Raw genomic sequence first — 26112 nt, forward strand, 5'->3', positions numbered from 1 at the left:
CACTACGGTGAAAGGTACGCCACTTCCGCTCACTCTGAAAGTGGTAGAAGCTACCTACCAGGCAGCTCTAAAGGATGAGCCTATGCCCCAGCTCCAGGAGACGGAACCGACCTCTCTCCTAATTCTCAGCTCAGAAAATTACTTTAAAGGGACAACCCCTACTTTCATTGTAGGAAAGCTTAAGCCTGACTGTGCCACAACTTATTTGTTTAGCGAGAGACTACCGAGGCTCTCGGATATGCTCATCCAGACAGAGTATGATGCCCGGACTAGGCTCAGTAGGTCCCTCAACTCCTTGACGATGGCGGAGATGACAGCCCTTGTTTATGAACAAGAGCCGTTATTTAAGGTTATGGCTAAGTCGCTTCTGCATACAATGCAGTGCGACTTCTATGACTTTGTCATCGCGAGGTGTAATTGTAGAAAGCACGTTCTGGCGGAGGCCACGATCCGCCATGAACCTAATAAGATTATCGCCTCATCCATATGGGGCACAGACCTCTTCCCCACTCCGGTCGTGGATGAGGTTCTGTATGAGGCCTCTAAAGTTAATCAGAGCTTGAGGGTCAGGTGGGGTCTCGTTGCGAAACGTAAACCCTAATCCACCGGATCCAACCCCAGGCAGAAAAAGAAGCCTAGGAAGTTCCAGTCCTTCCAGGCACCTCAGCAAGCTCTGGTCCAGATGGTACAGGTACCGCAAGTACCACAACAGGCTGCGTCAAAGGCACAACCGCAACAGCAGTATGTTGCTTCTGACGCAACTCCACAACAGCCCAGCCATCAACCTCCTTCGCTGTCTCGCCGGCCTATAACGCGGTTTTTTGAGGCTCAGTCCTTTCAGCCATTTAATAGGTTCGCCAGAGGTAGCTGGGCCAGAGGTGCCTTCCGCCAAAGAGGAGCCGGAAGGGCCTCCAACAGGGGCAGAGGTTTCCAAGGAGCACGCGGAGGCCGCCCACCGGCAAACCAGCAGTGAGAGTCCCAAGGTAGGAGGGAGGCTGTACCTCTTCCGTCAAAGGTGGGGGTTCAGCCCTTGGGCTCAGAGCATTGTGACCAAAGGTCTGGGATGGAGTTGGCTTCAAAGTCCCCCTCCATCCAACAGCTTCTATCAAAGACCAACAGCGGAATTGATAGAGTATACCCAAGATCTTCTTCTCAAAGGTGTAGTATCAAGGGTCAAGAATTTAAAGTTTCAAGGACGCTTGTTCAGCGTGCCAAAGAAAGGCTCAGAAAAGCGAAGAATTATCCTAGACTTATCCCATCTAAACTCATTCATTCTTTGCGACAAGTTCAGGATGCTGACCGTTTCGCAGGTACGGACCTTGCTTCCCCGTGGGGCCGTCACAACCTCTATAGATCTTACAGATGCCCTGCTATCATGTTCCAATAGCCAGACACTTCCGCCCATTCTAGGCTTCAAACTGGGAAGGATAGCTTACTCCTTCAAGGTGATGCCATTCGGGCTCAACATTGCACCCAGAATTTTCACAAAGTTGGCGGAAGCAGTCGTCCAAGAGTTGAGGAAGGAAGGAATAATGATAGTGGCCTATCTGGACGATTGGCTCATATGGGCAAGCAACCCTGAGGAATGCCAAAAAGCGACGGTTCAAAGTAATCAAATTCCTGGAACACTTATGGGTTCCTCAAATAACAACACCAAGTCCAGGCTAAACACCGGAATCACGCTTCCAATTGGTTAGGCCTACAGTGGGACTTGAGATCCCATACTCTAATCAATCCCGCCGTTGAAAGGAAAGAAATAAAAGCCAAGTCCACAAGGCAGTTTCTCAAACACGTCCAGACCTCCCGGAGGAACCAAGAGAGAATCTTAGGCTTACTCCAATTTGCTTCAGTCACGGACATTCTTCTGAAAGCCAGGCTGAAGGACATAAACTGGGTCTGGAGTTCAAGAGCAAACCGCAGGTCCCGGGACAAACTAGCTTCCATCCTGGCGATTCTACGAAAACGTCTCCGTCCGTGGACGGAGGTCAAAAACTTATCAAGAGCAGTACCTCTCCAGTTTCCCCCGCCTTCATTAGTGATCCACACGGACGCTTCACTAAGCGGCTGGGGCGGGTACTCACAGTACAAAAAGGTCCAGGGAACCTGGTCCTTACCATTTCGCCAGCTGCATATCAATGTACATACCGGAAGCCATGGCAGTATTTCTCACTCTCAAGAGGATCTGGCCTCCCAAGAAAATACATGTCAAGCTAGTTCTAGACAGCACAGTAGTAGTCCACTGCATAAACAGGGGCGGATCCAAGTCAAGTCATCTGAATCATGTACTGATAGCCATTTTTACCTTGGCAGACAAGAACAAATGGCACCTGTCAGCCACCCACCTAGCCGGGGTAAGGAACATGGTAGCAGATGTTCTATCACGCTCCGCCCTGCTGGAGTCGGAGTGGACCTTAGACAAGGAGTCATTCAAATGGATCTGTCACAAGGTTCCGGGGCTTCAGGTAGACCTCTTCGCCACGGAGTCAAATCACCAACTCCCTTGCTGTGTGGCTCCCAACTTGGACCCCCTGGCCTATGCCATGGACGCTATGGCTCTGGACTGGAACATGTGGAAGAAGATTTATCTGTTTCCTCCAGTGAATCTTCTTCTGAAAGTACTGGACAAGCTCAGAACGTTCAAAGGACGCGTTGCTTTAGTAGCCCCCAACTGGCCCATAAGCAATTGGTTTCCCCTATTTCTAGAATTGGGACTCCGGCCTTAGCAGATTTCCCAATCCCAAACTGACTCAGTTAGTACAAACGCGGACTGTGTCCGCTTCCTCAAGAATTCAGAAAGCCCTAACTTTATGGATTTTATGAAGTTTGCGGCACAAAGGGATGCTAACATCAATCCCCAAAATATCAAATTCTTAGAATCTGATAAAAGGGAATCCACATTGCGTCAGTATGACTCAGCCGTTAAGAAACTGGCTTTGTTCCTCAAGGGTTCAAACGCACAAACCATGACCACAAATTTGGCCATAACTTTCTTCAGGACATTGTTCGAGAAAGGCCTAGCAGCAAACACAATTACTACTACCAAATCGGCTCTTAAAAAGATCTTTCAATTTGGTTTTAATATAGATCTGACAGATTCCTATTTCTCCTCTATTCCAAAGGCTTGCGCTAGACTCAGACCCTCTGAGAGACCTAAGTCAGTCTCAATGGTTTTTAAATGATGTCCTTAAATTGGCCTCACAAATCAATAATGACTCCTGCGAATATATAGCTCTTTTAAGGAATACGTTATTCCTAATAAGTTTGGCCTCAGGAGCTAGAATTTCAGAACTGTCGGCTCTTTCAAGGGATCCAGGTGTCAATGAATTCCTTCCCTCAGGAGAACTTCTCCTTTCTCCAGATCGTCAATTTTTTAGCCAAAAACGAAGATCCACAAGAAAGGTGGGCCTCTTGGAAAATCATAAACCACATTCCCCAAGAACCAGTCATTGTGTCCAGTCAACTCCCTAAAAGCCTACTTGAGTAGGACTACCCTGATATCCTCAGGCCCATTATTTATTAGGGAGAAAGGTGGTACAATTTCCTTAAAAGGAATTAGGCCACAAATTTTGTATTTCATAAAACAGGCCAACCCAGAGTCTTTCCCAAGGGCTCATGATGTTAGGGCAGTTGCCACTCCATCAATTACTTTCAACATATGAACTTTGATGATCTTAAGAAATACACAGGCTGGAAATCTCCGACAGTATTTAAACGCCACTACGTATTTGAAGTCCCTTAGAAGCCCTTAAATTCTCTGCAGTGGCAACTGGAAACACAGTTTCCCCGGACACTGCTTGATATATACTTTCTTAAACCTTATCTCTGTAGCTCTTTCTCTTTTGCCTGCCTCACTAGCACCCTTACTTAGCTCGGTTGTCTCTGTATATTTAACAACTTGGAGTAGTTGTACATATAATGGATATTGTTGCTTTGTGGTTGGGCTTAGTTCCCTTTATTTTGTTTTGTATATCCTTACCATATCTGCTACTATGGTTTTGTGTTCTTATTATTAAGTTACTTTAGGTCTATTAAAACGCATTGTTACTGTATATTTTTATCACTTTATTGTAATCTTAAGTTCTATATTATAGCAACTAACCTTACTTGTGTTTTAATTTACCTATTTTTCAGTATTTTAATATATTGTGTATAACTTTCCAAGCTTGGTGGGGCCAATTCTCGGGCACTATTTCACAGAGCGACACGGGCTGAGCCCAGAAAAGGGATTTTGACGGAGGAAAAATCTATTTCTGGACAATAACCCGTGTCGCCCCAGTGAAATCCCACCCTCTTTTCACATTCCTCACCCTGTCTCCCGGCCCAAGCTTGGGTACTATCTTTAGGAATGACGCCAGAGACGCTCACTGTAGTAGTAGCGGGTAGCAGGGCTTTGGTTCGGCTCCTCTGTAGACGGGGGATTTTGGCGGAGGAGGAAGCTAATTGGCAGGACCCCTGGTAGTGGTTTTCCACTCGCTCTTTTACTATACCGACACCTTTATTAAAAGGTGAGCGAGCAGAATATTCTGGCACTATAGTTTCTCTTTTTTTCTCTGGTATCTATAGCAATATTTATGCCTTAGAAATGAGGATCAAGGATACATTTCATTGGGCGACACGGATCATTGCCCAAGAAATAGATTTTCCTCCGTCAAAATCCCTTAATTGGTTGATCCTTGGACTTTGTTTTTTTATATTACACATATCCTAAAGAAAAGAATTATTTTCTACCAATTTGTTATTAAATTAGCAGTCTCTTCATGGCTTTTCAAATTTTTCTTTGTTTTCATTTATATATTTTTCACTTCATATTATTGTAAATTCATGCATACGTATTTTCTCTGAAGAATTCAGGTGTTTGCATTAATAGGGGATGGGTTTGTTTTGAGGATCCAGTAAACTGGTTTGAGTATGCATTTTGTTTAGTTTCATTTTAGTATATATACAGTACTCGAAAAGAAATTAGACCGCTTTGCGTCAAGGGGTAATATCTTGTCAACTTGTGAAGGAACAGAAAAGTTATGAAGAAATTTTGTCAGTTCATTAGGCAGTTTACACTGTGTAGAGAAAGGGGTGGAGTGTAGACACTGACAAGACGAGAGCATTCAGTCACGTGTTTGGAGTTTTAATAAGAGCTGTATATATTTTTTGGTCAGTGCTTCCACCACAGTTTTTGCCTACTACGTATTACTTTATTGCCCCCTGTGACCTTAATATGGGCCAAGACAGTGATTTGAGTCAACAGATAAATAGCAGAGATATGTCGTTGAAGCAATCTGGCCTTAAAGCAAAGCAGGTATCCGATCAGCTGGATGGGAAGAGGCATTCAGTTCAACGCTGAGTTGCCAGCTTTAATAAAGGTGGTAACTTGAGATTCCGTCTCAGAAAAAGCACCCTGGTAGGCCTAAAAGAGACTTTTGATCAAAGTTTGACTGTTCTCAAGTGTCAGTTACTTTCTAATTGACGCTTGAGAACAGTCAAACTGCGATTAGAAGTCGTCTTAGACATACCAGGGTGCTTTTTCTGAGACAGAATCTCTTGGTTACCACCTTCATTATATCTGGCAACTTGGCGTTGAACTGAATGCCTCTTCCCACCCAGCTAATCCGATATCTGCTTTGCTTTATGGCCAGATTGTTTCAACGACATATCTCTGCTATTTATCTGTTTACTCAAATAACCGTCTTGGCCCATATTAAGGTCACAGGGGGCAATAAAGTGATGCATAGTAGGCAAAAATTGCCGTGGGAGTGCTGACCATAAAATGTATACAGGCTCTTATTAACCTCCAAACACGTGACTGAGTGCTCTCACCTGTCAGTGTCACACTCCACCCCTTTTCTTTATGTGTAGTAAACAGCCTCATGAACTGACAAAATTTCTTTATAACTTTTCAGTTCCTTCAAAATTCGACAAGACATTAGACAGCTTGATGCAAAGTGGCCTAATATCTTGTTGGGTATTGTATATATATAAAGAGTTTGTCTTCTGCACACTTGGCTGTTGATTCATGAGGCTAAAATTTAGTCCTGTTTTTCCCTAATGATCTTGTTGTGAGTTTGTGTGGCAAATTGTTTTTATTCTGAGCGAACATACTTGGGCAACAATAGTCAATGGGAAATGTGGCAAACAGTGTGTTTGTTCAAACTTGACAGGTCAAGGATCACCCTACATTCAGGGGAATCCTTCTTAGGGACACTAAACAGACATGCTGTATGGTGAATAAATGCATCTTTCTCTGTTTAAGAGGTCCTTCTGCACATATTCTTCCAAGGAGCAGTCTATTTTTAGGAAAATCCCCTTGAGGGTAGGGGAGGATATGACCATTTCCACCCTAACTATTTGAAAATAATATTGTTTGCAATGGGGAGGACTTTCTCTGCACGCGATGCTGAAGATGACCCTTACCATTGAAGTCCTATTTGACTCTACCTCTTTCCTTGCCTATAATAGGCAGTCCAGGAGTTAATTTTTCTCTTCCCTGGTAGGAACATACTTGTCTGCTTCAAAAAGGGTGCTGCTGTTGCTGTTGTCTCGTCTTCATTGTTGGGAGGGATCCTTTAGGAGTGACCGGAGGTTTGTATGGCTCTAAGTCATGCCAAGCTTTTTTTGGCTTAGGAAGGGGAGGCTCTTGGGTGTATTGTTTTTCAGGGCCCATTTTTCCAAGAATGCAATAGGGAGTTTATATTGGGGAGTGACATAATGTTGATCCCCACCGATTCACGGTTCTGGATTCGTGGCTTCACTCCCGGATTTTTTTTTGTGGAATGTACATATATCCACAATATTCATGGAAAATTTGCCTATTTGCAAAATTTTTATGGAGAAATATTCACTATATACTGTGTTTTCATTTTATTTTCGTGACTAAATAGTTTTCATGATAAGAGATATTAAAATGGTGTGGTATAAGATAAGGCTATTTTTGGAGGATTTTTTTGGTTTTTTGGATTTGCACTATCAAAATATGCATTTATAAACATTTTTAGAGGGATGTCAAGCATTTGCAGATTTTAGCTATTCGTGGGGAGTTGTGGTCCTTATCCCCAGCAAATGTCATGGGTCATCTGTATTGAAGCCTGCCAATGCTTCCTGTTGAGCCATGATGTGACACTGCAGAAAATCGTAGAGTGCTCCCCCATAGGTTTTGAAGGCATAAGTGTTTTGGGTACACCAGCGAACATTGTTCTGGAAGATTCTGTACACCATGTAATATCTGCCTCCAGTATACAGGCAGTCCCCAGTTATCGGCGCGGGTTCCGTTCTTGGTGGGGTGCTTATAAGGGAAAGTGGCCATTAACAGAAACTCAGTGATATATGGTGCTTATGGTGCCAAGTTTTGGTTAATGGCAATTAGGTATGTTTTGGCGTCATAACTCTATTATCAGCACCACAAGGTGCTGATGATCAAAACTTGGCCTGTTATGGTGCCATAAATTGGTGATTTTATGGTGTTAGTTAAGTGCCATGAAACTGGATCACCATTAACTGAGTCTGCAGTTAACTGGGCACTGCCTGTTGAAATAGAAATTATGATATTGAGGAGGTTTAGCCGATCGTAAAATTCAACCATGGTTGTCCCATCTGAGATTTATTCCTACATAATATACAAACCATTGGTCCTTTACATTAGGAATTACCTTTGGTGAAGCTGGAAAATGGCTGCTAAACTCTTGAAAAAGGTGGTTAGGCAGTAACTACCGTCCAGTAGGCGGGAATACCCACCTGCCCGGATGTAAACATTCCAGTTTGCTTTTGGCCATCATGCAATGCTCTTGTCTGACTCATTAAAGTCTTTTTCCAGTGGGATCTTTCCTTTCTTACTTGTTTATACTTTACTGAATATACTGTTTAGTATTCATTATTATACAAGCCCATGATTTGTAATAGCCTTGCGTAGGCTGCCTTCCCCAAGCGTGTGTCTCGGGGCTAGCGGCCAAGGGCATAACATTCTCTCCCTGCCACATTCTCATCCTCTGTTTGTAAGGGCGGGACAGTATATCTTTTATGATTATTTTTGGGTGTTGCTCTTGCTGCATGCACAGTGGCCAAGTTTTCTGGAAGGAAACTTAAGAGGAATGTTGCCAAGTGTCATCAAAGGTTTTTTCACTTCTGATTGCAGCCTTGTTGCTGCCCCTCATCCTCGTTTCTGTCTCCCAGTTATCTTTCTTTATGGTGTTCGCTCCTTCGCTTGACTGCACAACAGCCCTCCCCCATCTTTGCCCGACAAATGAGCGAAGATGTAGGGAGGGCAGTGTTGGGCTGTCAAGTGACCTCTTCACAAAAGGCTTCTTCCCACTTCATAGGGCAATTACCTTCTGAGCTAGAGGAGTCTTTCTCTATTAGTCAGTTTTGCTCTTTTCTTTAGGTTGACAGTGAGCATCTTAGGCAGAGCAGTAGGTGGCTAGATTGTCATTGTTGGTTTTCATTTCCCGTGGGATTTTCAACCTTGGCACTCCTGTATGCTGTTGCACTGCCTTGTTGTACCTGTAGTCTATCTACTTCTGCTGTGCCTCCTGCCTTGATTGCTCCTGTTTCCCTGGCAACCAGTCACTGGGCAGTTCCTGCTGTGTCTCCTCCCCCAGCTGCCTTGCTCTTGTGGCTGTTACTCATGTTCCTGTAGCTATTGTTGACTGGGCTGCTTCTGTGTGTTCTCCTGCCGCAGCCGTCCTGGTCACTCCTGTTGCTACTCTTGATGTTCGTGTCGCTAGGGCTGCTCCTGTTGTGCTTCTTCCCTAACTGCCTTGGTGATGGTTGTGCTTCCTCCAGTAGAAAATGTCAAAGGTATTCAAGGAAGAATTCTTGAGATGAGCACCTTCTTCAAACTTATCCTCGCCTACGTCTTCTGCTGCCCTCACCACTTCTTCCAAGGCTCATTGGTTGAGCAAGAATAAGGCTGCGTCTCCCTCTTCAAGAAGTTCCTTCATGGGGCTTCTTACGGGCTGCCTCCTTTCAAGTAGGCAGTGGGTTCTCTTGTCGGCTCTTCCCAGCCTTCAGGCTCGGGAACTGAATCACATACCTCACTGGGTCTTGCATTTTTGGGAGCCATTGTGCATGCAGACTTCAGTTTGAGCTCCTGTGGCCAGTTCTTTGGAGTCCACTTTTAAGACTGGTGCTGTGTTGAGGTCTCGGTCTAGCTGAGACATCCAAGAGACCTCTCAGGAGTAGGGCAAGAGAAAGAGCCAGGACATGCAGGTGTACTGGCTCTCCCTGCCATTACTGCACAAGTGCTCGGCCAGGGCAAAGTTTGGTGCCTCAGTCTCTGACCAAGCACTTGGTGCCTCGGTCTCAACCGAGACCTGGAGAAGCAGTGAGGAGATTCCATTTAGAAGTCCTATGGGGGAGGCAGGAATCTCTCGGTGGCTCATCCCACTCGTAGGGTAGGAGCCGATTTGCATTTTCATTGGGAGTCTCGCATCTCTGGAGTTTTGATGGTGTGACCTCTGTAGGCCGTGCCTTCGGTCCCAGTTTTAGAAGTCTGTGTCTAAGACTGGTGCTGTGCCTGCCCCTTCTTAGTTTCTTAGGAAGCCAAGAAGAGACTGCTGCTGATGATCATTCTTACAAAATTTGGGAGTTTGGCCAGGAGCTCAGATTCCTCGGAATCACAAGCGTTCAACAGGCGAGTTTTGAGTGCCAAGGATTCTGTAGCATCTTGTGCATTTCCCAAACTAGTGCCAGAGGGTTTGCTCTACGGTCTCATTTAAGCACAGAACAAGAGTAGGTGCTGAGACATGTCAGGTGTTTCGACATCATCTGCTGGCTCTGCCAGGTCAGGTCCCATCCTTCGTGGCTTGGATCTTAGGGCCTGAACATGTAGGAAGCAGACACAGAATCCCCCTTTGAGCTTTCTTCTCGAGGGGTTTTAGCTTTAAAGGATACTAGAGCATTTGGGAAGAAAGCTATAGTTCTTAGGATACGAGTACTGCCCATGGTTTACTTGTCTGCTGAACCAGGACCCTGGACGCGATCAGCTTGGTTAGGCTCAGCTCACTTGTCTTGGCTCGGCTTACTTGCCATGTTAGGCCTCTGGTTGCTTTTAAGTGATCAGCCTGGCTGGCCCCCCTAGTTCACTGCCTAATTCCCCATCACATCTATGTGATCTGCTCAGCACGCTCAGTTTGGCTTGATCTACTTGGATCAGCTAAATTGAGTGAACGGCTCTGTCCGAGTGAACTTTCTGCTCTCCTCAGTTTGGTTCTTGGCCATGGCATGAGCACCCTCCTTCCCCATGTTGTCGTTGTTACAGGTTGATGATCACCCACTATCTACCTTTCCTGTTGGTTCTTCTAGCAGGACAGGTAGAAATGCCTTTTTTTCTTAACTGTTCTCTCAACTCTCAATTGTTCGGAGAGGTGCAAAGTGACAAGAGAGAATTATGATGAATTTGTCTCTTCAAAATTCAGCTACAAGGGTTAGTATATTGAGGTTGATCCTTGGATCGTCTTGTTGTACATTCAAGTAGTTCAGGAAAGTTTCCTTGGGTCCTGTTAAATCTCCCTTCATGAGGGGAGAGAAAGTCGGAAATTTCACTCCCCAGAAAACCTGTGGATTTTTTTCTTTGGTATGTGAATACCCACAATTTTCATTTAGATGAGATCATTGCTTTCCTTGGGCTCTTGATTAGATGGATATCTTTTCTCTGAAGAAGTTCTTTCGCAGAAAGGATTCTTTTATATCTTGGAGGGTCCTGTGCCGAGGGGGGGAGTTGGGTATCCGTATTATGCTTTTGAAATCTTAAAGAATAATATGGATGCCCAGTCTTCTTTGATGATGGAGCAAGGAGGGTGTGTAACATAACTTTCAATTATACCTTGACATATTGACTGAGAAGGAGAAAATGTTGCCCAAGGATGGTCAAATAAGATATCACTATGGACAGGATATCTCTCTCTCTCTCAAGTTATTTTATATTTTTCCGTCATAAATCATGAATTTCAATCTTTTGATATTTAACGAAAGAATAACTTGTCTCTCTTTCCAAAGTTATTCACTTTCTCTGTGATAAATCGGGAATAATTTCCCTCTTGATATTTAACTAAGAACCCCCCCCTTTTCTCTCTCTCTCTTTCCATAATAATTCATGAATAGTTACACTCTTGAAATTTAACGTAAGAACAAGCTCTCTCTCTCTCTCTCTCTCTCTCTCTCTCTCTCTACTCTCTCTCTCTCTCTCTCTCTCTCTCTCTCTCTGTATTTTAATGAAATTTGAATTACAGTATGATATTAAGGTACTTTGGGAGCATGATTTTTGTCATATTTTGGGTTTAAACTGTATTAATTAGCGTTTTTAGTGACTGTACTAAACTTAGGCAAAAAATCGCCTTTCACAGGGTTCTGAAGTTTACCTCGCATATGTTCAAGGTGGAACTGTGTTGTTAAATATCACTTTGTTAGAGGGGAAAAAAGCAGCATAGCACTACAGTGATGAGAGTGAGCTCAAATTTAGTGGTTTTAGCGCTTATGAGGGCGAATCTGAGGAGGGAGAGGATGAGGATATGGGGTCTAGTTTTGTCGCCGATGACGATACAGAAAGCGAGGGCCTAAGTGAGGGAGATGGGCCAGTGGGGGGGTTTCGTGTGCAAAATCGTGCCCTCGCTCGTGTGCACGGGCACGTAGAAGGTCGGATCGTCGGCGCCAGCCTAGGTGAAGGTCGGTCGTCCGAGAGCGACGAGGGGTGGATGGAGGACCCCACCCCACCTAACATGCACCCATTCACGGCAACACCTGGGCTCACCGTGCCTGTTCCTCTCACTGCTCTGGGGTTCATCCAGCTGTTCCTTACGCGGGAATTGCTGGAGTACCTGGTAGCAGAGACGGCGGACTACGCTCGGTACTGCCGTTATGAACTACACACGACATTGTCATATCGCTGGCGGGGCTGCAACCTCACGAACATGGTGCAGTTTTTGGGGCTCCACATTTATTTTGGTATGATGCCTGCTGCCGATGTCAGGCAATATTGGAGGCGGAATTTTTTTTTAAGTACGCCCAATGTGCCTGGCGTTATGCCCCGTAATACTTTCCTGGCGTTGGGCAGGTATTTCAACGCCTTCAACTGAAGGGCCATACCCCGGAATAACCCCAATCGCCTCCTAATCCACCCAGTGTTGGAATACATTCGTGAACGGTGCAGAATTCTCTTGGTTCCTGGAAAGAACCTTTCTTTGGATGAGGGGATGATGCCTTACAAAGGAAGTCTAAGCATTAAAGTGTATAACCCCAAGAAGCCGAAGAAATATGGAGTGAAATTTTTTTTTATTACCGAGTCCAACACTGGATACGTCGTGGACTTCTCGGTGTATTCCGGGGACTTCTCCACGCTGCGTGACACTGTTTTCAGTCTTGTGGATCGTTTCCGTAACCAGGGATACCACCTGTTTATGGATAATTATTATAACTCGGTATCCCTGGCCCAGGAACTGTATGAAGCAGGTGTGCACGTCAGTGGTACCCTTCGGTTGGTGAGTGGGGCCCCGAATGTCCTCAAGAGGTTCGCTAGCCATCCACAACATCTGGCAAGAGGAGAGACAGAGTGGCGGCGGAAGGGAGCTGTCTTCGTCATCTGTTGGAAGGGTGTCCGACTCGTCCCCATGATTACGAGGAGTCATGAACCCATCCAAGAAGAGATCGTACAGCGGAAGAAGACACGTCGACAGGGCCGAGTTGTGTTTGAGCAGTTTCGTGTCGAGCGGTTTACCGTCACTGGGCACTACAATAGGCACATGGAAGGAGTTGATCTCTTTGATCAACTCATCCAGCATTATCCCTTTGCCAGGAGAACCAGGAGGTGGACACAGAAACTCCTCAAATACATTCTTCAGTTGGCCCTCCAAAATGCCTACATACTCTACTGTGGGTACCACGGTGACGATCTCTGGAGGTTGTCCCACATGCAGTTCCTCGAGGTAGCCAGGAATGCCCTCATCAACTTCAATCCCAATGAGTGGCCTTCCATCACTGGCCCCCTGCCCCGAGCTGCAGATCTGCCCCTAGAGGAAAGGGCAGATATTAGGAGGGCCAACTTCGGTCAACCTGCTCCAACCGCTGCCGCCGCCCCTGCTGCTGCTGCCCCTGCTGACGACGCCCCTGCTGCTGGCCCCGCCCGCATCGTTTCTCGTCGGGTAGTGGACCCTGTGTGTCGGCTGCAGCCAGGGGATCACACACTGGAGGCCCTAGAAGGGTGCAGGCAGAAACGGTGCCGGGTGAGCCATATAAATGGGAGAAGGAGAGACACCCGGTTCTTCTGTCACACCTGCAAAGTAGCTCTTTGCAGAGCTACTTTGCAGGATTGGGGAGTGTGACCGTAAATACCACAATGCGGTCTTCTATTGGAATGTGCCTAATCAACCGACAGCGGAGGGCACATGGGGCCGCCGGGCTCATCAGCAGTAAGGGCGTGTCTCCCTCCTCACCTGTACCTCGTCATGTCGAGAGGAAAAAAAATGCAAGACTTCAATGGAGGAGGGAGAAAACAAGAATAGTACAAAGAGTCAGGATTACGATTGAGTATTCTGCATTTTTTTTATAGTATTTACTTTTATATTTATTACAAGTTTTTATATATCCGTATCTATTGATGCATGATATATTTTATTTCATTTTATGCAAAAAGAAGAGTTTCACCTGCATTCCTTTTATTTATGTATTCGTACCAGAATAAAAAAATTTAATAAATAAATATACATATATATATATATATATATATATATATATATAATATATATATATATATATATATATTTATTGTTTTTTTGGGGGTAAGCAAAAAATACATAAAACACTAGTAATTTTCAAACAATCTTCATTTTGAAACAAATTCGAAGTCTCTAGCACAATATTTAGATTTATAATGAATTTTTGAAAAAACTTTTTCCTTCCTCTGCGCGCCGATTCTCCGCCGCAAATCTCCGAAATGCGTACGTCGCATTCTCCTAATATTTGCTACCTTTCATATTAGGCGTTTCATAGAGTTTTATATATGAAAATGTGCGCAATTTCATGTATAAAAACTAACTAAAAATATTTGAAGGTTGTAGCTTTTCTTATTTTTGAAATAATTGCATATAAATCAAGATAAATAGAAAAAAAACTATGTCGGTCAACTTTGACTCAACCAAAATGGTCAAAAACGCAATTGTAAGCAAAAACTCTTACAGTAGTAATATTCAGTCATGTATCTTCATTTTGAAACAAATTCAAAGTCTCTAGCACAATATTTAGATTATGGTGAATTTTTTGAAAAAAAAAACTTTTTCCTTCCCTCCGCGCGCCGATTCTCTGCCGCAAATCTCCGAAATGCGTACGTTGCATTCTCCTAATATTTGCTCCCTTTCATTAGGCGTTTTCATAGAGTTTTATATATGAAAATGTGTGCAATTTCATGTAGAATACAACTAAAAATATTTGAAGGTTGTAGCTTTTCTCATTTTCGAAATAATTGCATATAAATCACAATAAATAGAATAAAAACTACGTTTGGTCAACTTTGACTCTACCAAAATGGTAAAAAAATGCAATTGTTAACAAAACCTCCTACAGTCTAGTAATATTCAGTCATTTCTGGGCTCAGCTCGTGTCGGCCTATGAAAGGATCCTAATATCATTCTTTCTAGTAAAAATTAATCTAAAATTACCAGAAGAAAAACAAAAATTAAGAAAATGTCAGTAAAACTGACCTCGCTCACTCTTAAAAGAAGTGTCAGTATGGGCAATAGGGGCGAGTGGAACACTACCACGAGACATTCACCAATTAGACCTTCCAATCAGAATCCCCACAAGAGAGAGCTGATACCAACGGGCGATGCGGCCGCTACTACTACTACTAGAGGACGCCACGGACAGCAGCGCCCCTAGCAGACATCCTTAATTATTAGCGCCAGCGTTCGGACGCATTTTCTTGCTTGTGCTATTTTCACGAGGATTTATCTCACCATCCATCATGGAACGTGCTGCCATCGCAACGGCTAAGTTAAGTGCCTCATAAGTAGTGTTTTACTGTTTTTTAGTGTTCCAGGAACCAGTATTTTCCTTCTAATAGGTCATATACGGTTTCCCGGTTGACTCGTGGCGGCGCCATGCTGCCTTGTTAAGAATTCCCGGTCTTCCATACTGGACTTCTTATACTTATGGGCTTTCTATATCACGTTCATCGTTTTTTACATCGAGTTTTAGCTAGGTTAGCCCTTTTACCATTTCTCTTAGTTTGGTATTTAGGGCTATTCTGTGTTCCAGCCCAGCATCCCGGCTCTTGCTCTTCATCGGCTATCGCTGGCTCCGAGTAGGCTTCTGTTCCTCGGAACAGTTTGCCTCCTCCTGGGCTTCTTTTTCTTCTACTAAAAGTGTCTTTTCCATCTTTACGATGTAAATTTAGTTCTATTTAGGGTGTTAGGCTAGCCTAGGTGCATGTCCCATGTATTGGTACAGCCTGGTTCACGTGGCCCTCCCCACGGTTGTGTTGCTATCGCGGCTTAGGCCACTTGCGGTCACGTGTTCCATCGCACCTTACCCTTCCCCTTCCCTCCCTACCAGGTATAGGGAGGCGTCTGGGGGACCCCTTGGTTGCCATGACAACCTCAGTTGCCTTCCTCCCTCCCTCTCTGAGGAGGCCAGGGGTTCTCCCCAGCGGGGGGTATAGGGCGACCACTCATAGGGGTACCGGGTCACCGAGCGGGTAGTTGTTGGGACGGGGAGGAGTAGGCCACCCCCCCCCCTCTCTCTCTCCCGCCCCGTGTTACGCCGAGACCCTCCCCCCCTTCCCCAGTTGCTCAGCCACCTTCCCTCTCTGTAACGAACGGAGCCTTCCGCCGCAGCCGGGGCACCTTTGGTTATAGATTACTGGCTCCGCCAGCGGGCGGGGTGGTCACTACTAGTGGTTGGTTGCTTGCCTACTATATCCTTGCATCTCTCCCCCGCTACCGGAAGGGAGCTTGCTTCTTACCTGGGCACTCTTCTAGTAGACGGGTGGGGAAAGGTTTGATAATTATTGTTATTTTTAAGGATATACCTACTTTTACGATGATTTCTATAATTTTATTTTATTTATTTTATATGTATACCATCTCCGCCGTTATCCGTCGTGGTTTCATTTCACCACCACACCTGGTTGGATTCTATCTCTTGTCTCTGGCGTAGCCTAGGACAACCAACCATATTACTACCACACGTATTATGGCGGGGCTCTGGTTTAATCTAACTTTCTCGCTCCGGCACCAGCGGAGCAACTGTTAGGCTGTAAGTGTTCTCCTGATACTTATGTATCTTTCCACTTACAGGCTACCAACTGTCAGGTCCTGGGATGCAACGCGACGTTGTACGACCCCTGCGCCCACGATGAGTGCAGGTCTCACGCTCCGTGTGCCACGCCGTACAACGATATGATCGTCTGGCACCCGGAAGCCTGCGCCATCTGCTACGACCTGGCCAGTCAGCTGGTGGAGGGGGTAAGTCGATTATAGACTTTTTTATCGTTTTACTAACAACTCTTAGACATAAGTTTGTTAACCCCGTCCCGCCATTAGAAGCTCATTTCGCCTTTTCTTTCAGGCTGCTGGTGTGAGGGAGGTCGCTCTTGCAACCCTGAAAGCGTGGGTAGGCGGCTTCGGGAAGAACGCCGCCAAAGGCCAGCCTTACATTTTAGACAAGAAGCTGGCCGTTCAGATCTTTCCCCGGGGGCAAGTCAAACAGGGTATGTTGACCCATATCCGCAGCCCCTCTCATAGCCTCCATCCAGCAAGAGATGCAGCAGTCTTTCGGGGTCGTGGCCACACAGGAGTCGGTCCCGGACGTCGCTACCCTGGACCTTAACATTGAGCCTATGGCGGTAGGTGCTGAGGATTTGTTGGTTGAGGTAGGTGTGTCGGGCGCTCCTGGATCTTCTCCTGTCCCTTCTTCAAGTGCTTCTTTCCAAGGCTTTGTGGGATCTGAGATCCCTACCCGCTCTCCCGCTCTCTCTGTACCCCCAAAGGTGAAGGGACAGAGAGAACCGAAGACCCTAGTTAAGACGACTTCTAAAAAGTCGTCGTCGTCTTCTTCAGCTAAGAAGTCTTCGACTTCTTATGCTGACGCGGTGAAGGCCAAGCCGAGCTCTTCATACTCAAAGAGCTCTAGAAGCAAGTCTTCTAAGGAGAAGGCTCGCGCTCCCGCCGAGCCAATGCCTTCTCCGGCCTCCACCGCATCCACTCCGGTAACGCCGGTTGGAGTAGCGGGACCCAGCACCTTTGATCCCACTGCTTTCTCAGCAGTGGTGATGCAACAGGTGGGTGAGATGGTTGGCTCTCAAGTCTCCGCCCTAGGAACAAAGTTCGAGCAGATGTTCGCACAACTGTCGAGCACTCTGTCTCAATCGGGCCAGTCCATCCAAGATCTCTCTAACAGAGTTAGAGAGAATGAGGACCGAGTAGCTGGGCTCTCTCAGGTCCCTCTTCCAGTCTCCCCAGTAACAAGTGCTGGTATTTTCCAGCTTCCACCATATGAGTCACTACCAGCTTTCTCTATGGAGAACCCATGGAGAGTGGCCGCTTACGCTCCGTTTAAGGATGGTATGATCTCTATCCCGGAGTGTGGAACTCGAAGGATTGAGGACTTCGAGTTTATCCTCCGGTTTGACGCAGCCTTTCATTGGCTATGCTAGGCTGACAGTAGCGGTGCTTACTAGGGAGGACAAGATCTCTAGGGGAGAACGTCTCTACAGTAGAGATCATGCTCAACGCGAATGGGTTCACTGCCTTGAGGACTGGGAGTGTACAAACACCAAGCTCCAGGCCTACAAGAGTCCTTTCACTATTTTTGCGACGGAGGAGGAGGCTTCTCTTCGTTCGCTACAAAAATAGTAGAGACGACTCTTAGGCAGTCCTCAAGGATGAGCCCATGCCACAGCTAAGGGAGGCAGAGTCTACTTCTCCGCTCTTCCCAGCTTTTGGAGAATTGTGGGAGAACTTGCCAGCCACGTTCACGCTTGGTAAGTCAAACCGGACTGCGCCATGGACCAGTTCGGCGAAAAGCTCCAACGCTGCCTGATTCCTTGATTCAGGCGGAGTTCGACGCTCGAACTAGGTTTGGCAGGTCCCTCAATTCGTGATTATAACAAAGAGACTGATTATACAGAGATGGCTGGCTCTCTCGTATGGCACGGAACCTTTGTTTAAATTTTGGCCAAGTCCAGCTTCAGACGGTTCAGACGGATGCTTTCGACTTCTTCCAAGCTAAGAGGAATTGCCGAAAGCACGTTCTGCAGTAGTGCACTATTAGGCCCCACGGAGCCCTAATAGACTCCTGGCTTCTAGCAAGTGGGGAGCGGATCTCTTCCCAGAGTCCGCTGTAAATGAGGTACACCACGAGGCTGCTAGGCTCAACCAGAGCCTTAGAGCTAGGTGGGGTATTTCATCTAAGAGGAAGCAAGAATCCGTCCCCACTGCTGGTAAGAAACCAAAGAAGTCTGGTAAAAGGTTCCAGCCTTACCAGAAACACCAGCAACAGCAGCAATTCGTTCAGGCCGTCCCTGTTACCCAACAGGGACAACCGATTCTACATCTAAGCAGAACCAGCCCATCCTCCTGCTGTCTCCTCAGTCAACCTTCGACCTCCTACGCACTCTCGCCGGCCTTCAACCCTATGTATGAAGGTCAGGCCTACCCTCCCTTTAATAGACAATCGAGAGGTAGGGCGAGAGGCTACTTTCGCCAGCGTGGCGCAGGGAGGGCGACAAGGAGTAAGCAGTTCAGAGGAGGGCGTGGTGGTCAACCCGCCCATCAACAATGAGGCTGGCCCCCAGGTAGGAGGGAGGCTGTTCCTCTTCCGTCACAGGTGGGGGTTCAGCAATTGGGCACAGAGCATAGTGTCCAAAGGATTGGGTTGGAGTTGGATCAAAGTATCCCCCTCCAATCAAATCATTCCGCCAAATACCATCAAAGGAATTGACAGATTATGCGGAGGAAACTCCTTCAGAAAGGAGCTATTGCGAGAGCCAAGCATCTAAAATTCAAGGTCGCTTATTCAGCGTGCCAAAGAAAGGCTCAACAAAAAGAAGGGTAATCTTAGACTTGTCAAAGCTAAACTCTTTCATTCGTTGCGACAAGTTCAAGATGCTTACCCTCTCGCAAGTAAGGACCTTACTTCCTCGTGGAGCCGTCACATGCTCCATCGATCTTACAGACGCATACTATCATATCCCTATAGCCAGACACTTCCGCCCATTCCTAGGATTCAGGCTAGGAAATCAGACATTCTCATTCAAAGTGATGCCCTTCGGTCTGAATGTAGCCCCCAGGGTATTCACGAAAATAGCAGAAGTGGTTGTGCAGCAATTGAGAGCTCAGGGAATAATGGTAGCAGCATACCTCGACGATTGGTTGATCTGGGCACCAACAGTCGAGGAATGCCTCAAAGCCACCAAAAAGGTAGTTCACTTTCTGGAACATCTGGGTTCCAGATAACCAAAACGAAATCCAGACTTACCCCGGAGTCTCGTTTTCAGTGGCTAGGAATCCAATGGATTTGTCTTCCCACAATCTGTCAATTCCAGTGGCCAAACGGAAGGAAATAGCAAAAATCTGTCAGACATTTTCTCAAATGCAAGCAAACATCAAGGAGAAGCCAGGAAAGAATCCTAGGGTCCCTTCAGTTTGCTTCGGTGACAGATATCCTCCTGAAAGCAAGACTAAAAGATATAAATCAAGTTTGGCGATCGAGAGCAAACGCCAAATCTCGAGACAAGTTGTCAGTAATTCCACAGATCCTTCGCAATCAACTCCGTCCATGGTCAAAAGTAAAGAACTTAGCCAAGCGGGTACCCCTTCAGTATCCCCTTCCAGTGTTAACCATTCACACGGATGCCTCCCTGTCCGGGTGGGGGGGATATTCTCAGTTCAAACAGGTTCAGGGGACTTGGTCAGTTCAATTACGCCAGCTCCACATAAACGTTCTGGAAGCAATGGCAGTATTTCTTACCTTGAAGAGACTGCTTCCCCCGAAAAAGTCTCATCTAAGGCTAGTTTTGGACAGTGCAGTGGTAGTTCATTGCATCAACAGAGGAGGGTCCAAATCCAAGCATGTGAACCATGTCATGATAGCCATCTTTGCCCTATGCAAACAAACACAAATGGCATCTGTCCGCCACTCACCTCCTGGTGGGGGTAAGAAATGTGTATAGCAGACGCTTTGTCCGGTCAGGAGTCTTTCTGGAATCAGAATGGTCCCTAGACGACGGGTCATTCCGGTGGATATGCCTGGAGAGTCCCAGGTCTCCAAGTAGATCTCTTCGCCTCACAAGCGAACCACAAGCTCCCTTGCTATGTGGCCCCCAACCTGGACCCTCTGGCTTATGCCACGGACGCCCTGTCGTTAGATTGGGATCAGTGGAGAAAAATTTATGCTTTTCCTCCAGTGAATCTCCTTGAAAGTCTTGAGCAAGCTGAGGACTTTCAAGGGAATAGTAGCTCTGATTGCACCGGACTGGCCCAAAAGCAACTGGTATCCTCTAATTCTGGAATTGGGTCTCCGACCTCAACGGATTCCCAATCCCAAGCTGTCACAATCAGTACAAATGAGGACTGTGTTCGCTTCCTCAGGAATTCTTCAGACCCTAACTTTATGGACTTCATGAAGTTTGCGGCTAATAAAGATGCTAATATTGATCCACAAAATATCCTCTTCCTAGAATCAGATAAGAGAGAGTCAACTATTAGACAATATGACTCAGCTGTTAAAAAATTAGCATCCTTCCTGAAAGAATCAAACACTACAACCATGACAGTTAATCTAGCTATATCCTTTTTCAGATCCTTGTTGTGAAAAAGGTTTAGCAGCTAGCACTATTACTACTCATAAATCGGCTTTGAAGAAGATCTTTCAGTTAGGTTTTCAGATAGATCTGACTGAATCTTATTTCACGTCTATTCCTAAAGCCTGTGCTAGAACTTAGTACCTTCTCAAAGGCCTACTGCAGTTTCATGGTTCTTAAATGATGTCCTCAAACTAGCTTCAGATACTGACAACTCGTCTTGTACATTCATAATGCTTCTTAGAAAGACATTATTCTTATTAAGCCTAGCTTCAGGAGCTAGAATTTCAGAACTGTCGGCTCTATCCAGAGATGCGGGTCATGTGGAATTCCTCCCCTCAGGAGAAGTTCTGCTTGCTCCGGATCGTAGTTTTTTGGCTAAAAATGAGGATCCTCTTGCAAGGTGGGCCCCTTGGAAAGTCATCCCACTTCCGCAAGACCCTTCTCTTTGCCCATATACAACTTTAAGAGCCTTTCTATCTCGTACATCCTCAAGATCCTCAGGTTCTCTCTTCATGAGGGAAAAAGGTGGTACTTTGTCAGTAAAAAGGTAATTAGACAAAACAAATCCTTTACTTCATTAAACAAGCCAATCCTGATTCATTCCCAAAAGCAACATGACATCAGGGGAGTAGCCACCTCAATTAATTACTTTCAAACATATGAACTTTGAGGATCTTAAAAAGTATACTGGATGGAAATCTCCGACAGTCTTTAAACGTCATTATCTAAAGTCCTTGGAATCTTTAAAATTTTCAGCAGTAGCAGCGGGAAACATTGTTTCTCCTGATACTGTATAGTAGTCGTAGTACAGATCCAGGTCTCCTTTCTACCTACCTCATCCAACATGCCTCACCCTATCGCCATGTCTACTCGGATATCCTAGCCTTAGCCGCTGAGATCATATTTAGTGGATTGTCCCTTTTTTTTTTTTTTTTTTTTTTTTTTTTTTTTTTTTTTTTTTTTTTTTGCTAGGGACATCCACACTATGTTTACTGTAATTTTAAGTACTTTACATTACTAACTTTCTTTTATGTCACTGTTTAGAATAAGTTAGCCTTAAGTACTTAGTTTATATGCTGTAATAATTGATTTACTTATATTATATCCCTCATTTTACAACTGCTTTTCATTTGTCCTTTTTTCCATCTTGTCTGTTTCTCTGGTACTCTTTCATAGGCCGACACGAGCTGAGCCCAGAAAAGGGATTTTGACGAAGGAAAAAATCTATTTCTGGGTGATTGGCTCGTGTCGCCCTATGAAACCCACCCTGTATGATTGGCCCCCCCCCCCCCCGAGGTTTACCCCCCCCTGCAGGACAAGATGTTTTTAGATTAAGGATGTCCGCTAGGGGCGCTGCTGTCCGTGGCGTCCCCTCTAGTAGTAGTAGTAGCCGGCCGCATCGCCCGTAGGTATCAGCTCTCTCTTGTGGGGATTCTGATTGGAAGGTCTAATTGGTGAATGTCTCGTGGTAGTGTTCCCACTCGCCCCTATTGCCATACCGACACTTCTTTTTAAGAGTGAGCGAGTCAGTTTTACTGACATTTTCTTAATTTTGTTTTTCCTCTGGTTAAATCGCAAGCTTTTAGATTTAAAGTTTTACCTAGAAAGAATGATATTAAGGATCCTTTCATAGGGCGACACGAGCCAATCACCCAGAAGATAGATTTTTCCTTCGTCAAAATCCCTTTTATCTTCATTTTGAAACAAATTTGAAGTCTCTAGCACGAATGCGTACGTCTCATTCTCCTAATATTTGCTACCTTTCTTATTAGGCGTTTCATTGAGTTTTATATATGAAAATGTGAGCAATTTCATGTAAAATACACAAAAATATTTGAAGGTTGTAGCTTTTCTCATTTTCAAAATATTTGCATATAAAAAAAATATATTAAAAATTCAACATTTGGTCAACTTTAACTCGTCAGATATGGTCGAAAACTGCAATTGTAAGCTAAAACTCTTACAGTATAGTAATATTCAATCATTTGTCTTCATTTTGAAACAAATTGGAAGTCTCTAGGACGATATTTAGATGTATGGTAAATTTTTTTAAAAAACATTTTTTTACGTCCGTGCATTACGAATTCATGCATTATTTTGGGATAATATTTTCTCTGTGTTGCTTTTATCGTTTTACAATGTGTTTATATACCAAAAATGATTGCAATTTAGTGTACATTCAACGACTTAACGAAAAAAAAAATTAACTTGTTAGCTTTAACCGTTTTGCGCACAGCGCGATTTGAATACAATTATATATGAAATTTTGTTTTCACGCTATCATATATCGCATTATTTATATATGATAATGATAATTTTTTTTCATTTCTGATGGTTACAAACTAAACTTCAGGCAATGACAAAAAAAGGAGCCAAAAATGAACTCTTAATCTTGAAAAGTAAGCGCACTGTGATTTTTGAAAAATATTTTTTTTCTGCTTCCGCGCTCACTCTGAGACCCCCCCTGGCATACTGAGACGATTTTTAATATACCGCTTCTGCGTTTAAGGGTTAAAATCATTGTAAGGTGAACAATGTCCAGTCTGATAACCTGAGCGAGAAACAGCAGCAACTTGCTCATACAAAGCATCCTAAGGAGTGAAGCAAGAAGATCTAATTTGTGGGAAAGATGGGAAAATGAGGCCTTTGTTCCTTAAAAGACTTAATCTCTGTATTGGCAATGTATCATCTGCAGAATCTGTCATTATTATTATAATTATTGCTGATATTTTACTTTTTCATTATTACTGTGAATACTATCAAGTAAAAGTTTGTCTACATTCAATTTTCATATTTAGCCCTCTGGACCTGACTTCTGTGACCACCTACAGTCTCTAGCTGAAATTTAAGTTACATAATCTGTGCACTAGCTATTATAACTCTCAATGCACTTTTTTATCTCTCCAATATTATTACTATTAATTATTACCAGCTATTGTGTGGATAGTGCCATTTATTCATTTTTTATCATGTTGTCTCATGTATCTACATTGTGTATATTGCTGTCTGTATTTTGTAAATTCCATGTATATAGCCCTGAGCTGAAATAAAGGATATTATTATTATTATTATTATTATTTATTATTATTATTATGATTATTATTATTTATTATTATTTGCTGATTTCTCTCTGGGAACATATACTGTATCCCCATATTATTGCGGGGAAAATTCCTCTACTTGCTGTATTTTTCTGAGAAATATCCACAAATTCATGGTTTTTTAATCAGTTTCATCATAAATACATTTTTTGTGACTATTAAAAAAAACCAGGTATATAAACATTTTTAATGTTTTTTTTTTTTTTTTTAGTTTTACCTAACAAAATTGGCATGGTGGTTTTTTATAGGGGTATCAACTATTCGCGGGTTCTAGTATTGTGGGGGGTGGGCTGCTACCTTTCCCCACGAATATGAGGGGAACACTTTATAGCATTGCCTAGCAGTGTAATCCTAGCTTCTCACCTTGTGGAAGATCCACTAGCTCCCAACTTTAACAAATATATACCTACCAGTTAAAAATGTTAGAGAACTAAAATTTTTCACCCCGGGCCTTAAAACCTAAGGACTTAACTTGCCTCTGTTGAATTCTTCCATGGTGACTGAAATAACGATCTTGGGGTAAATAATCTGGGAGCAAAGCCCTAGTAGTTCTTCATTTTGCAAAGACCAAGTGATTAGGCATATGCACTTTTGCCACATTGGTGTTTTAAGGATGAAGGGAGAACTAAGGTAGCCTTTATAGACAGACACAGAGGTCTCTTGGTCTCTTATCTAGAGTCCATTATAGTCTTATCGTTGTACCAACACACACTGAACTGCCTGAGAACTAGTACTAGAAGAGAATTCTTTGAGATTTTTTGGTTTGTCTTACAGAGCCTTTGGGGGACCATGTGATGATGATGAACAGTTGCTACACTGTTAAACCACCTGAAAAATTCCAGTCAAGGACAGAAAGTTATTGTGCACAGGTCATGTTAAAACAAGGCAAAAATGGAAATTAAAGCAAATTTTGCATAATAAATTTAGCGCCTCAGTGGCATGATTGGTTTGGTCTTGGCCTGCCACCTCGGTGGCTGCGAGTTCGTATTTCTGGTGATAGAAGTTCACTCTTGAGGTGGTTCGGAAGTCACCTAAAGCCGTTGGTCCTGTTGTTTGAATAAAACCACCTGGTTCCATGCAATGTAAAAACACCATACAAACAAACAAACAAAACAAAAGAATTAAGGAATCATGAAAACTTATAAAAACTGCTTCACACTGAAAAAGTGAATTATTACAGTAGCACAACAATAGTGGATTTGTCAGTGATTGAGAGACTGTAAACTAAGAGAACATCATTATCGAAGTAAATTAAGTAAGTATCTGAATGAATAAAAAGAAATGAATGGCAAAGCAGAGTCACTGAGGAAAGCTGTTAACCCTGGGAACCACAACCAACTTCAAAGTGACAGGAATGGTCGAACATTGGAGTGAGACTTCATTTCACATGGAATAAGACTACCATATGGTTGATAAGTTTGTAAAAAAACAAATATAGAGGCAATCCCCAGTTATCGGTGGACTATGTCAATGGCAATCCGGTCTTATGGCGCTTGTCTAGTGCCATAAAATCAGCATTTTATGGCACCATAATGGCCAGGTTTTGGTTATTGGCTTGTGGCCAATAATAGTTATGGCACCATAACATACCTAACAGAGGCACCATTAACCAGTTATCAGCTCTATTAACTTGGTCATGGCGCCATAAATGGCAGAGTTTCGGTTAATGGCATTTTTTTCACTTATCAGCACCTGCTGAGAAAACGCGGAACCCCCAACCGATAACTCGGGACTACCTGTATTTTTTCATAATAATCCATCAGCCATATCTTCCATGCCCAATTTCTAGCCCTCCTCATTCTCGCTGTTTAGCATCCAGTGTACAGAAAATGATCAGGAGGCCGTTAATAGATACAGGGGAGCCCATAGCATTCATGGTTGAATGGTCACTTTTATCATCTGTCCAGAAGATAGAAGAATGTACATCAGTGATATTCATGATCACATATAAACGTTTAAAATGGTTTGATGTGCTTCTATGAAAAAAGTCATTGTTTTGAACTTAATAGTTATTTTTAAGTACTTTTGTTGGGATGAAGAATAGTTATTTTAAATACTTTTATGGTTGGGAGAAGAAAATAAGTGATTTTCCCCATGGTCTTGTCCTTTATATTTTTCTTTATTTTAATATTTTCAATTTTTTACTCATGCTGTAAGTTCAATATTTAATATAGGAATTCTTTCAACCTATTTTCCAGAGTTAATGCTAACAACCATGGGAACAGCAATGAAAAC

General features: G+C 44.0%; 1 protein-coding gene across 1 annotated transcript in view; it reads left to right on the forward strand.

Annotated features, from left to right (window-relative positions):
- The first annotated feature begins 301 nt into the window (after nt 1-301).
- The window catches only part of LOC135217560 (uncharacterized), a 313898-nt gene continuing 288087 nt past the window's right edge, over nt 302-26112 (forward strand). Inside the window, exons 1-2 of the mRNA XM_064253525.1 lie at nt 302-570; nt 26076-26112. The exon at nt 26076-26112 is cut by the window's right edge and continues 87 nt beyond it. Of these exons, the coding sequence (XP_064109595.1) occupies nt 302-570; nt 26076-26112 (306 nt within the window). The remainder of the gene's footprint in view (nt 571-26075) is intronic.

This window comes from Macrobrachium nipponense, chromosome 7 (assembly GCF_015104395.2).
Source record: "Macrobrachium nipponense isolate FS-2020 chromosome 7, ASM1510439v2, whole genome shotgun sequence".
In the NCBI taxonomy this organism is placed as follows: domain Eukaryota; kingdom Metazoa; phylum Arthropoda; class Malacostraca; order Decapoda; family Palaemonidae; genus Macrobrachium; species Macrobrachium nipponense.